We start from the raw sequence: 15,360 nt of genomic DNA, 5'->3' as shown, positions 1-15,360 counted from the left end.
TTCAGATTGATAAAAACAATCCTGCGGATGTAAGATAAACTTTGAAGAGGAATTAATGCTATTCACAATTCCTTGAAGTGCTTTTGTGCACAGATTCCTGAAACTAATAGGCAATTTTCAAAAGCAATGTAACAGATTACTCACGTAGAAGCAGCCATTCACAGTTAAATACGTGTGAGAGACATTAGTAAAAGCGTACCACAGAATGACACTGGTTAAGGCTGACTTGTTATATACCACACACCCAACCCCCTTCCCTTTTTTATTTTTATTAAGCATGCTTATCCAGTTAATTTGTTAATATTGGAAACAACCGAAAAGTACACCTTCCTTACAGGGCCAATTGTCACTGTATTATTTAAAATCTATCTCTACTCTAAACAGAGATGGATAAAGAGTTAGAAATTATTTCAGTAAAACTGCTGTAATAGACAGAAGCTAAGTAGATAGGTCAATATATATGCATGAACATACATACATATACACTGTGAATGTTAGCTCTACATAAGATTTGGTAAATTAATTGTTTCCATCAACAAATACTAGCATATTTGTTCTAGGCATGGAACAGCCTATTAAGACGTGCTTTCATGTAACAGCAGCTTAAGTAGAGTTACCAGTATTGTTCATAGCATTTACCACAATATCTATCAAGACATATAAAACAAAATTTATGTTGTCTGAAATTACAGAATATCTGTAGACACAACAAATTCAAAGGAGTATTTAATTTGGAGGAAATCTGGATTAATTTTAGATTAGTCTAAATCATAGTGGAGAATTTTAAGTACTTTGGAATACAAGCTACAGTAATTGTTTATTTTTTCCTCTTTCATTCTATTGCAGTAGTTTTTTGTTGTTTCTGCTTGTTTGAGGTTTTTGTTTGTTTGTTTGTTTTTCTGTATGTTTTATTTTGAGATTTCTGATGTCATCTTTATTTCAAATTCGTGAACAGTGAGTATCCCTAGATAAGCTGCCAGCCCCCTGAATTCTTAGGGAGTTATGTTTGTTTGTGGATTTTTTTCTCCTCCCTCCCTCTAATAAGTCTTAAATTTGTGGACAGAAACACATTACTTAAAAGGATATTATAACAGCCTTTAAAAAGACAAAAAATATACACTAAACACACTTTTCTCTTATAATTGAAATTAGGGCATATCTACTGAAAATGCCACAAGATATTACATAATGCTGGAATGACAGAACCCAAATTAACCAACCGACATCAAATGCAGTTCTATTCATCCTCCTCTTTAATAAGTGCCCTTTCAGCAGTCAAAAAGTTACTTAAGATCACTTTTCATTGTAATGTGATGTTTCATTAACAACAAATTTGTTTAACTGCACTGCAACGTAAGACCACTTCAAAGACAAAAGAATCTCACAGATAAGTAATATGGCTAAATATAACTGAATGGCTAGCATGGCTTAACTTCCGGATAGAGAAAGCATAGGTTGGTAATTTTACTACAGTCTATTTCAAAATAATGAAATAATATCAAGCATATGGAAGTATTCAAAATTACCAACTTAATGCTTCTAAATACAAAGTGGGTGTTTGAAATGCAGTGCATTTTCATTAGCCTAAGTAATTCCATTTGGATCATTTGGCTAATTTTGAAGAACCGCTGTAGATCTCTACCACTGAAAAGAAGGCCAAAGGAAATAACACCAACAGTTTCAACACATCCATAGCATTAGCAAAATATTTTGAATATGCTCAATGATACCAATTTGAAAAATAATTGAAGAAGCTTCTCAAATTGTTTCAAATGAAGGCACTGAAGTACAGTAACTCAATTTTCTAAAATGTAATGCTTTATATCCTTATAAGAACGTGTCATATTGTCCACAACATTTGGAGTAAGACAGCATGCAGTGTGAGTTATCATTGCAAATTAAGACGTTCCAAAGACCTTACCACATCATCTGCCAAAGTTTTTATTTGGATATTCTATCAAAACAAAAACACACACAAATAAAAGGAAAAAAAAATTACCTACTGTTTTAGAATAAAGAAGTCTATATTTCATGTACTTTAACATTAAAAACGTAGGAAGGAGGAACAACAGGTTCACTCTTAAAAACTTTGATGAAAAATAAACATTCAGATGTATTCTCACCAGTGGATTGACGCTGGCTGGCATGCAAGGCCCACTCCTTTCACCCATACACCCCAACAGAATCAGTGTTACAAGGCCAAAAGTAAAACAAAATTCATGAGTTCACTTAAAGACAGTTTAGTGAGTGAAGGAAAACAAACAAAAGTAAAATAAAACCCCAACTGGATACAGAAGATGCAACTCACCACATTCAGACCAATGCCCAGATAGACTCTAAGCAACTGCTACTTGGGCAAAACTCCCAACTAGTCTTATGGCTGAGTATGATATAACACAGCATGGAATGTTTCCTTGATGAGTGCAGGTTAGCTGTCCTGGCTGTGCCCCCTCTCAGCCTCCCTCCCACCCCCAGCTTACTGACTGAGAAGTTGTAAGAAACAAGAAAAAGATCCTTGACACTGTAAAAGCACTAATTAGTCAAAGCTAAAACACTGGTGTGTTATAGAAACTGTCTTGGTCACTTATCAAAAACACAGCAGCAACTGGAGTGTTAAACAAAATAAATAAATAAATAAACAAACACCACACTCCTTCCCAGTCAGACTCTGGACACACAGCTAGAATATTTTTCTCTTACTACTCCAGATGCTAACATAGATCTCCTACCTTTCTAACTGCATCTCAAACATGTTCCTTCCAGCTACACCTCTTACATATTATCAAGGTGTAAATTTAGTATGAGTCAGGAGTAAAATACTCCAATATTGAAATTAAAACTAAGATGCCCTTAGTCTGATCAGACTTTCTAAAATGAAGATTATTCAGCAAGAAGATCAAGAGGAAAAATATCCAACCATGATTTCAGAGACAGCTATGTAAGCAATAAGTTCTGGAACTCAGGGTATGTTTCAGCTGTCACTTCTACCAAAAATACCTTTTTCCACCTTTCATTTTAGCACTGTCAATCTCTCCCAGAACTTCCAGCAGGATAACCTACTCCATCTCTACCTTTATATTGCATCTGTCACTCAAAATCCTCTGGGCAAAATACTGAATATGAAAGCAAGATACCTCGCACCCTTTTTCCTCTTAGACATCTCCAGCTCACTTCTCCAAACTCCTTACAGTACACAAGGTACAGAGCTGCCTGTAGCTACTCAAGATAAGCACCACATTTAACAGGTGAAAGTGATCCTAGCTAGAGGCAGAGGCAAAGCAGTTGTGCCTGCAGATTCGCACTGACACTCAGATTGACAGCCTCTTACACTAACAGTGAAATCACACTGTCTTTTAAGTACTGCTTTTGATCTCATGTAAAAACAGAAACCAAAAGTTTTCCTGCCCAAGAGGAAGTTTAAGATATCACAGTTTTCACAGTCGGTCCTCCAGCATTATTCTTTCAGCCACCTATAAAACAGCCACAGCACTACAAGACAAAAGGAGATTAATCCTTACCAAGCTTGCTGAAGATATCAATTACTGTACTTTATTCCCACATCCAAGAGGAGATGGACCATTCAGAAGTGAGCAATACCAGGAAAAGACGACAGGCAACTTCCACGTGAAAGTCAGAGGGTCACCAAGCTTTGTGACTAATATCAGCAGAGGGGTAGAAAGCTAAAAACATTGAGCTGGAGCACTGACTGCCTCAGCATTGCTCTCAAATAGGAGGGAAGAGAAAACTGAGGCATAGTAATCATACTGTACACTGGTCCTCAACAAAGGACATTCTCTTTCATGAACAGTTGCACTTCCACTGTCCAATTTATTTACAACACAGTAGAACTATTCCCAAATAACAGATGTGGAAGTACAGCATTATGCGTTGATGAAGTTCCCTTCTGTAAACTGATTACTATTTAACTCTGACCTTTTTAATTCCTAACCTATGCATTCATAGTTGAACTTCATAAAAAGCCTGGGCACATAAGATAGGCTTCCCAACTCCATTAAGGTTAATTTACACTGCTCTGAGATTCAAGCTAATTCCTGAATAAATTTGAGATAAGCAGTAAAACCATCAGTTAACATTTAAAAACTATTGTTTCACAAAAAAATTAATAGTATGTAACTGTTCATGGGTAATTTAAGCACATAAAACATTACAGCATTATGATAATACAACTGTTCTTGCTTACTTCCTCCTTTAACAACACTTCGCATTCCTCATAGTCCATTACAAGCACCTGGAATCCTGAATTCCTGCTCCTTTTTAACAAGAATTCCCAACTGTATCAAAGTAAAGTGATGCTACTGGCTTCCTCATTACTATGTACAATGTAATTCCTCTCTATTCACATCCTGCTTCATTTCCTTCTTGCCCATAGGACAAAGAACTTGCCCAGGAAGCTGCTATAAACAGGAAAGAACGGCAAAAGGAGGAGAAAGCCCTTGTGTATATCACAACAGCTGTAATTTCAGTTTAAGCAGCTGCTGTGATTAGTAAGTTGCACTGTAGTCCACATCCTGAGCCCACCACTTTTACTAGGCTATACTTTTGGGCACTCCCAATTGGAAAACAAGCATACAGGAATGACCAACACAGACTTGCATGTAAGAATTAGAGAATTTTCTCGAAACAAAGCGCAGTAGCTCAGTGACTTAAAAAGAACTCTCATTTTTAAAGTTAACCACACACTGCTTATCTTAAAAGAAAAATCATTCAACAAAGGATCAATGCAAGGTTCAAAGCATATAGTTGTAGTTAAAAGAGCTGCATGCATTGAAAAGGGTAAAAACTCTTCAGTAAGAGTGAAGTTCAACCTCACAATAAAAAAAAAAATTATCCCCAGTTCTTAAAAATAGATATAAGGTGGCAACTTATTTTTGCTACACTGAATTGGCCAAACTCATTAGCTTTATGATAGCTTTTACACAGTCTAATATGCTCCATAATATATCTGTACAGAAGAGCTTCTTGCACACAGAATAGGCCAGAAAAAGAAAGGAATACGTAGAGCCAATTTGATGCAAATCAAGTATTGCTATCTAGCAAAATATCTTTGTTACACTGTAATGAAAAAGCTTAAACAATAGCTTGTATGCAAGCATCAAACTGAGATCAAGTTTGCACTTAAGAAGTCAAGAATTATTTTGGAAAAACTAGATCAAAACCAGTGTTCCAGAATGTTACTTCAAATGTGCCTCACAATAACTCAGCTTTTTTTAAAAAACATTCCCTAAGCTTAAAAAAAAAAAAAAAGAGTTCAGAAGTCAAACAGTTGTATTTTTGAAAAGAAGTAGCTAGCAGAGATGCAGGGCCTAATATGGTACTGACAGGCACTGCCAGCAGGAAAAAAAAAAAAAGAAAAAAAAAAAAAATCAACAAATGCTCTGCCAGTCCATCAGCATTCAAACAATCCATCTACCACACTGGTACCTTTAGTGCTACACTGCATGCACTTGTAATGCAGTCCCAGAAGTTGATTCAATGACTGATTGAGTGATTTCAGCCTGCTCTTACAGGAAAAAAAAAAAAAAAGAAATTTTCTTCCAAACCTAAATCTAGGTGCAATAAAAAGAATATGCTGATACTGACAAGGTATCCTGCACAATACCAGCACAATAACAGACAACTCTCTAATAAATTATGTCTGGAATTCCACCGAGCACAAAATAGGTACAGAAAGTTGTATATGCATCTGAAAGGATTTTTGAAATTATTTGAATGCACTTCTAACGTACCAAGTTTATAGTAAATAAAGCTTAGGAATTGTAGCTTATGAAGTAAGCTCTCTTATCAAGGAAAACAAGAAATGTAACTGACACTCAACTACCTCAGTTCCTTTTTTTCCCCATAAACATTGTTCTTCAAAAAAAACCATTCAAGTATGCAGTATCAAAATTATTAGACTTGAATATGAAGTTATTTAGGTCTACTATAAACGCATTGGTATTTGGATATGTGGCCCAAAAACTAAATACATGTGGCATCAATACATATGCCTAGCTCTGCAATTCAAGTACATTAAGAAATAGGATTTGATTATTTTCTGCATTTACACTGCTGACAACCATTGCAGTTCCATATGCTCTTTCTTATGCAAATACTTACCTATTCTAACAACTGGAACGCTACATGTAACTGTCTGAACTATTAATATCTGTCAAATTTTCATCTCCTCACACATAATTGAATGCAAATATTCCAGCACAGATCTATTATGAAGCCACAGTTATTTTAGAAGTTACTTAAATCCTACAGAATGAAAGTAAATCATGGCACAATCTGAAGAACCAAAACGTAACAAAAGCAGAAAACTATATTATATAGGTAACTATACGTATCTAGTGAACCTCACATTGTATTAGTGCTCGCTTTTTTCCTCATGAACATAGCTTTGTGAGGAACAAAAACTACAGACATCTTTGAATGTCAATATTCTAATAAGCATCATTAGCTCTCGCCATACTGCTAACTGAAAGACTCTACACCTAACATTTCTCCTGACCAAAGTACTTATTTTTCTCTTTCACAATTGTCCCCAAAATGTACACGGTTGTAAATGTGTAACCAACAAGCTGTGGCACAGAGGTGTCATCAAGAGGCATCACTAGGAATATTTAAGGTCTCCAGTTATTTCTTCTCATTTTTATGCCTAAATATTCATTATAATGTGGTTTGTAAGTGCAATCCAACATAGTACAAAGTGATTAGCAATTAACTAGCTAAATCCTGAAGAAACAGGAAAGAACAAGCCTTCAAGGCTCAACCTATATCCACCTGCACATTTATTGCAACTCCACTGGCCCACATAACAAAACTACAACTGCTGCTCCATTGCTTGTATGCCTCCAGCCCTACAGCCCCAAGTGTTCGCATTTTGTGGTACTAATTCTCTACTGTTTCAAGCTTACTAATTTTATTTAGAAATTTGTCTTAGACTAAGAGAGAACACTGCTTTGATAGTTCCACTTTGCCAAGTTCTCTCACATTAATTCTCCTTTTTATATGAGAATAAAGTATGATACTAGGTTGGTTTTTTTTGTTGTTGTTGTAGAGAGACAACTTTACATTTCCACTGCAATCAAGACAGGAGTAGAAGTACAATTGTTAAAGGAAAAAAAAAAAAAAAAAAAAAAAAAAAATCACCCTGAGGAACAGAAGGCAGGATTCCTTTCATTTTTATTTTTATTTTTATTTTTTTTTAAATCAGCTAGTGAGATTCTACCCTTACAGTTTACATCTTCAGAACAAGTTCAAGCACACTTTACTGTTCTGAAAAACACAGACTCAGGAGACCTACTACTTTCTCCAACACCATCTTGTCTGCAATCACTGAGCTTTGATGAAAGGACCAAGGAGTGAATCTTACAAGGAAGGATGCCATTTGTAATAAGCATTACCCCAAACTTTCTGTTCTCTCACTCTCCTGCAAAATCATCTGAAGCCAAAAAGAAAGTGTGTCGTTTACACAAAAAGAACATTTGAATATTAGTAAGTAGTAGGAACACCTCTGTTTCATGTAACAGGAAAGGTGTGGTAATATTTAAGCATGCACTGCACCATAATGCCAAACGTTACCACACCCAGTTGGGCCCAACACTTCTTGGGCTCTATCAAATCCTATGTTTTCCAGGTGGGCTTGCTTGTTCACGAAATAAACTTTCAAGGTATTTCTCCTTTTATACAAATCACATGAGTCTGTGGATTACATCAAGATGTGTGTTACAACACCATTTAATTGCAATTGTAAATTCATTTCAGATCTGCTTGTGTGCATTTAATATTCTGCTTTCAACCCATGCTGAATTAAACAGTTATTATTAGATGGCTGACAAGCAGTCACAATCATATCTAATAGTGGAAACAAACGAACTTAGGAGTTCTAGTAAACAATCAAAGAAGAAAGGAAATAAAAGATTTTTTTTTTGTACTGTTTCTTGATCTCATTAGTCCTACTGCCACACAAAACTCATCAAAGCATTGAGGTGGGCATGCAGACTAGGCCAACACTGCTGCCCAAGAAAAGCTGATAGCCTACTCTTCTCTGTCTTTTAAGAGCTATTTTTAAGCCCACCTTAAACATTTTAAGCCTAGCAGTAAGCAATATATTTAAAACCACAAACATTGGCTACATATTCAATTCAGGACATTTACCAAAAAAATAAGCAACTGCTTCAGCATTTCTTTGTCACCCTTTTCCTCCATATAATGGATTTTCCACTGCAAAGCTTTACAGACTTACTTTAAAAACTCACTTTAGTGAGTTTAGTGAGAACTTTAGTCTATTAACTATTAGAAAGTTATAAATGAGAGCAGGAGCTCTAGGGATGGTCTCTCCATCAATACCATCAGAAAAAAAAAAAAACAAAACTATTTCATTCATAAGGAAAATTTCAGTTTGATACAAAAGATAACATGTAATTTGAAGTTGGTCCAAATTAGCTTTGTCTACCTGCAACTTCATAAATGCTACACAAACAACAAGGAAAGACTTCCAACTGTTAATCTTCTCATAATGGGAGAGCAGGTAATATTTAGGGAAGTTGTAGTGGTGAGCTTATTTCCTCCAAAATAAAGTTATTAAATGATAAAAGAATAACCAGGCTGCACACATTGTAAAAACTATGCAAAAAAATGCATTTTAGTAATTTCCTAATTTCTTGTGGTTTTAAACTTAAACAAGTAAACTGATGAACAACCAACTGAAATGAACAGTAGCTTCAGCAGCAACAGACATCTTCTATTGTGTCCCTAGGTATGGGTAGCAATTAAAGAATCACAGGAATTTTATTAGACATTTCTGTCTACTTCTAAAGAATTGAAATTGATTAAAAAAAAAACAAAACATGAAGATTCCTTGTAGCCCACAAGATAATTAAGTATAATCTTTTCATTCTCCTGAGTCATCAACAATCATTAATGTTTTACAGATTGTTTGTAATATACAAACAAAAGTTTCTCCTCTAAAGCCTAGAAAACACCTCTCCTATTTGATATGCATACTGCCAGTTCTCTGTAAATCTCTTCCACATTGCCTCTGTGGAATCTGCTTTGTTTGCAAAGCTTCCTGTATCATCCAGAATATCTCTACAGTTTTGTCTTACAAGTAGTAGTTCAGGAAGTTCAATTACCACAAGCAGATAGTCTTATCACTCTATCACCTCATTTAAACAGTGTCAATATCAACTCACACATTAAAAGCTAAAGCTAGTCAGCGCTATGCCCCGCTCCACCACATTAGAATTACTGCCAAATCAGTATCCTTTCCTGCAATAAATGAGTTTTCTTAAGACATCAATACCACCCTTCAGTAATGGCTGCACCTTAATTTCAGTTGTGTGAAGCAAGAATCCTCTGAGACATTCACTGATTTTACTGAGACACACTGCAATCTCAAACAACGCATTTTATTCATTTGCCAAAATCTGCTTAATCTGACTCATAGTTCATGTACGCAGAATACAAACATCTAAAGGAGTCATCTGTAAAGAACATATTCTCTCTTCACAGAAGCGTGAGACCCAACAGCCTGAGTTAAACAAGGTCATGAGATGTAGGTTCTGTAAAACACTGAGTGCTCAAGACTATTGACAGTTCACTTAAAGCATTCCTGCCCAAACATGGGTGGAGCAGCATAGTTGAGAAACCTATCAGGCAAGCACAGTCAGTTTACTTCTGTATATACGTTAACTGATAAAAGCCCTTATTCCACTGTTGGACATTAGTTGATGGCACATTAGTCAGAGTATTGGATTTTCAGTTTTTGATTGATTTCTGAGAGCTCAGAGAGTTTAAAATGCTTCAGTATGAAGCATAAACAATTTCCGTTTTTAAACTCAAGTATGAGTTGCTCCTTGTGGGATGAATCATCAAATCCACATCATCGCATTTACTTGCATTCCAACTAAGTAATCTCTCTCCTACCCCTAACATTTTTTACCCCATTTTACAAGCTCTTTGTCTCAATCTACTTTTAAAGACAGTGCCATACTCATATCACTGCCCTTTGTGAAAACTAAAATTGTTGCTAAGTTATTTTTATCACTGATGAAACCTCACAAAGATGAAATTAACTTGGAGTAATGAAGCATGCTTTCAGCGTGGCACTAGCCACTACATGCACAGAAATACTTCTCTTTTATGCTAATAGAAAATCAACAGGATATACTACAAAACCTTGACTCAGACAAAAAATATTGACCATGTGAACTTCTAGCTAGGCAGCATTCAAATAATCAGGAAGCACCACATATCCTGTTCTAACAACGTCTTTTTAAGCACTGATTCATATCATCACAGACATCTGAAAATATCTCAGGTGTCTCACCCTAATTCCTGCTCAAAAAGCTGAGTCAACACAAAACACAAACCAGGCTGCTAGAAGCTTTGTCCACGTTTCCAGGTCTCAAACTTTTCCAATGACTAAGATACACAGTACCTCTGATCAACCAGTTCCAAAGCTTAATCATCTTTCAAATCACTTTTTCCTCTAATTCCCATTCAGAATTGCTCCTGTTTCACTTTTCCACTGCCTCCCATTCTCATCATATGAACTTTTGTAAAAAGCCTGGCTTCAGCTCCTCATGTGAAAGGTTTGAAAAGTCTTGAAAAGACTTGAGAAATATTTGGGTTCAGCTACACTATGACAACCACATTCAAACAGACCCAACACTTTTGAGCATGTACCTGTTTCCTACGCAGCCAAAAAAAAACCTAAATAATTCTTTTAGTGTTACTACATACTTACTTTAGTGTTAGACACAGCAAACAATATCCAAGTTAAGGACTAAAACCCAGAAGTGTCAGCAATTTCTCTGACAACTTAATTTAGTCTGTTTCCACTAATTTAAGAGCATGCCTGCTATATAGGCAAAACAAGCCTGTTGCCAAACCAAGCTAAATATGTAGCTGTTCGCTGTTGTCTCATGCTCGCCCATGCGCAGGGCTGGCATGAGATCAGATGATTGTTTATTAAAACAATTTCATTTTTTCCTGCCCATTCCATTATAAACAAAAATCGTGGCAGAAACACTAGGCACTCATTCCCACCTCTAGTCCTTGCATTAGCACAAAATGATATGAAAAAAGATTAAATCAGAGCCCTTCCAGTGTTGCCTGGAACATAAAATTTTCATAAAAATTACTCCCAGTCACACACACTACTAGTACAAAATCTGGAGCTAAATTGCCACTCCGCAGTTCTGTCAAGTTCAAAAGGTTATATTAGACTTACATGACTCTCAAAATAACCCAAATCAGAAAAAAAAAAAAAAGTTCTAATGCAGCTCAACTTTGATTGTACGTGAGAATATCAACTTAGCTGTCTTACAGAAAACTGTATCATAGAACTGTTTGGGATGGAAGGGACTTTAACGATCACCTATTTCTAATCCCCTGCCATAGGCAGGGTCAGCTCTCACTAGACCTGGTTATACCCAAAGCCCCACTGAACCTGGCCTTGAACAGTTCCATGGATCCACAGCTTCTCTGGGCAGCCTGTGTCAGTGCCTCACCACCCTCTGAGTAAACAATTTCTTCCCAATGTCAAACCTGAACCATTCCTATTTCAGTTGAAGACATTACCCCTTCTCCTATCAATACCCTGATAAAGGGTCCCTAGCTTTCCTGCAAGTCCTCTTCAAATACTGAAAGTTCTCCCCAGAGCCTTCTCTGGGGCTGAACAACCCCCAGTCTCTCCACCTGCCTCCACAGGAGAATGCTCCAGCTCTCTGAGCATCCTTGTGGCCTCTACTAGAGAAATAAGAGTTACCTGCCTCAACTTGCTGCCCATGTTTCCTTTAATACAGCCACCCCCAAGATACAGTTGGATTTCCAGGCTGCAAGCACACACTGCTGCTGGCTGACACTGAGCTTTTCATCCCCAAACCTTTCTCCTCAGAGCTAATCTCAATCCATTCTCCACTCAGTCTGTATTTGTGCCCCAACCCACGCATGCAAGAATTTATACTTGGCCTTGTTGAACTTTAAGACATTCCACATAAAAATCATTCCCCTTCATCCTTCTTCCAAAGGCCTGATGCCAGACACTGAAAATAAATCTGGTGTTATACGTAGCTACATATCCGGTCCCACAAAGTCCCTTTCAGTATGCCACTTTATATTTGCGATTATTGAAAAGAGGCATACCTCTCTAAGTACATCATACAGTTCCAAACACTAGCCAACAAGCTACAGGTGGATTCATCTATCTAACTCTATTGAACGTTTGTAAATTATAAGCTGTGAACCAAGGAAATTTCCATACCAAAATTTATGTTTCATTTACAAACTCAGTGACAATTTCGTACTTGGACAAGTAGCATGGATTTTCTTAGAAGTCTCAACTATCCGTCTTATTTGCACAGTAAAGATAAGTACATGCAAGGTAGCTCTCGAATAGCCAAAAGAAATTGCTAGCCTCAGCAGAATTAGTTCCTTATTCAATGTTTAAAAATGCAAAATTTATAAAAGATTATTCTCCTATATAATGAATGATGCCTTTCCCTGGTTTGTCTTGTTCTTCCCTTACAAACAGACACCATTACCATTAAGTAATAAATCTGTCTGCTCACATTGCCTCAACTTCAAATACACTTTAATTCCACCCTTATCCTTTCTCAAAAGTACATCCCACTTCATTACAGCTTGATCCAGAGTTTGCATACATCACGTCCAAAATAAGACATCTCCTCACCCAGTCAATACATCCACCCAATTATATCATCAGAAGCAAGTCACTTGACCTTCTGAAAGACAGATCTGCCCTGACTTCAAGCAAGGTACCACCATTCACACTCACGTTGTTGCTAGCATGTAATTATCTCCTCAAAAACCGAAAGCATGTCTGCATACAAACTGAAGTACTAGTGGGATATATTTCTCCCACTAGGAGTAGCAAAAAAATTCAACCCTACTCACTCTAGAGTAACTGATGAGAGCATGCAATAGAAATAGCTGGCCTGCTCAATCCAATTTTGAGCTCATCTCACACAAGTTTATAAAATTTTGGATTTCCAATTAGGATAAAGCCCTTTCCTCTGCAATGGAAGATTTCTGTCCAAGTTTTTTTGCCTCAAATTAAAGGAGTCTCCTGCATCCAAAAACTACAAACAAAACTACTTTTTAAAATCTCTTCCCTCGGAAACATCTACAAGCAGCTTTGCTAGTTACTTTAAGCATAAAAACTTAGATACTGTGTATCCTGTGCACGGAAGTGAGAGTTTGTTTCCAATAGCACCAGAAAACAAAATAAACCACAGTATTTGTTTATGCTGAGTTAATATATACGTGGTTGCCTTCTATATAAGCAAAGTTCAAGTTATTCAGCGTTTTGTCTTCCTTTTAAACGACTGCCACTTTCAGCGCATTTGTGATGCCCCATATAAACATCTTCCCCATATGCATTTCAAGTTAATGGGTTTCAAGAAAAATGGGTTTCCAGCTGATCAGCCCAAGGCTCCTTTGCATTACTCTTAATGAGAGGAATCCAAGGTAGGAGCAAATAAATATTAACTTAGTTTTACCTGTGAAAAGGCTCGCACAAGTTCTACCAAAACTTTATAATTAATGCTCTAATCAATGTGAAGTCTCAGTCTGGTTTTAATTAACGCCTCCAGTGCCTCTCTGGAAAGGCAGTCTGAAGATAAGGGTAAAACGAATTCACTCAAAGTTAAACCAAATATAAGTAACTGAAGTAAGCAAAGTAAACACTGATATAATTAACTTCTCTTGCTTCTCCTCCATTTATAATTTGAGATACAGGACTGGTGGCTTTGAAACGTACCTATGCATGTTCATAAGAAATACAGTGCTTAAGACCAAAAAGCAGCTGTGATTTATAAACAGTACCGGTCCAAGGAGGACTGGTGCAATCAAAAGTTTACCTGTTCCTTACAAAGAAACCAGAAAAACTCCAGCATCTTCACACACACGCCTCCTTATCTCCCTGACATGCACGTAACGCTATACACTATTTTCGCACTAACTCGGGAGCTCACTCGTGAAGCACACCGCTCGCATCGCGGCTTCCCGCACGGCACAGCGCACGCTCACAGCGCCGAGCCGCTCGGCCCGGGTTACTGCAACAGGTGCCGCAGCCGCCCGGCCCGGCGCCGCGCCGCGCCCCTCCTTCCAGCCGGCACCTCCCAGCACCGCGCACCCCCCGCACGTTTTCTCCCGTTACCACCGGCCCGAAAGTAAGGAGCACCCAAAAACCATCACAGACTATTATTAAACCCTTCCTAAAAAAAGAATCCAGCAGCCCCCCCGGTCCGACCGCCTGCCCCTCCATCCCAGGCTCCCCCCACCCCCACGCTCACTCACCAACTTCGTCTTATTCCGGGTCTCCTCTTCCGAGGAGCGCCCGCTCCGTTTCGCGTTCATCTTGCTAGGGCCCGGGGGCTCGTCGCCGCCCCCAGAGCCCGGAGCTGCCTGATCTTCCATCCTTCCGGCGGCTCCGGCTCGGCACAAGGCCCCTTTTTCGTCAAGACTGTATCCTCACGGTCCCATAGAGTCGGCACCCACAACGGGGCGTCTCCCCATGGCGGCTAAAGCAGTTCCTGGAGGTACTCGAGACGCCTACTCCCAATCAACCGCCTAAGACGCTGAGCGTATCTAGGCATGCGCGCGGACAGACGACCGCTATTGCGCATGCGCTTACGTAGTGCGCATGAGCTGAGGGCGGGCGGCCGGAAAGGGCAGTGAGGCTTTGCCAGGAAATGGCGTCGTAGGGGTGCAGCTTTGGGACCAGGAACTCCAGTTGGAAAGATGTAAGAGTGAATAAAAGGCTGATTGGTACAGGGCTAGGTAGTACAGAGCCAACCAGTAGGATGGGTTCATTGTGAAGGCGCTTGGCTTAGTTTTTTTTTTCCTCAAAATGCTGGGAGCAGGAAAGGTCTGCATCTCGTGTGTGGAATATCAATGCTGCACACGGGGTTTTTCTGAAGTATGTTCCTTTGCGTTTTGTTTTAGGAGTATATTGGGTGCACAGGGTAACTGTAGCATGTTGGCTAAAACTGAGTTACCACAAATGAAAGCCTTTTTTACCCCTCACCTTTGGGAAGTCCAGTCCTCAAAGTCTGAGCTTTCTGCTTATGTTCGTGGTTCATAATATCAAAATAAACTGCCTGAAGTTTACGTAGAAAACTAAATTCCTTTGGCTGGACCTCATGCATGTCCCTGTATATCAATATAATTGTTGTACAAATGAGAGAACAGGCTTTTTGTGTTGGTATAGCTGAACGTATGTTTAAGTTACCAGGAAAACAGCCATAGAAACAGACACAGTCTGTTGTAAAAGGACAAGGGCAACCCTAAAATCTTTGGAGTCTAGCTTTATGTACAAACCTATCA

General features: G+C 38.2%; 1 protein-coding gene across 1 annotated transcript in view; it reads right to left on the bottom strand.

Annotated features, from left to right (window-relative positions):
• Positions 1-14,451, bottom strand: part of DIAPH2 (diaphanous related formin 2) — a gene marked incomplete at both ends in the record, with an annotated part of 142,713 nt that extends 128,262 nt beyond the window's left edge. Inside the window, 2 exons of the mRNA XM_079541832.1 lie at positions 1,922-1,954; positions 14,332-14,451. Of these exons, the coding sequence (XP_079397958.1) occupies positions 1,922-1,954; positions 14,332-14,451 (153 nt within the window). The remainder of the gene's footprint in view (positions 1-1,921; positions 1,955-14,331) is intronic.
• Positions 14,452-15,360: the final 909 nt, after the last annotated feature.

The sequence above is a fragment of the Tetrao urogallus genome (genome assembly GCF_951394365.1).
Source record: "Tetrao urogallus genome assembly, chromosome: 13".
Taxonomy (NCBI): domain Eukaryota; kingdom Metazoa; phylum Chordata; class Aves; order Galliformes; family Phasianidae; genus Tetrao; species Tetrao urogallus.
The sequence above is the reverse complement of the archived record's forward strand: the minus strand, read 5'-3'. Positions and strand labels throughout refer to the sequence as shown.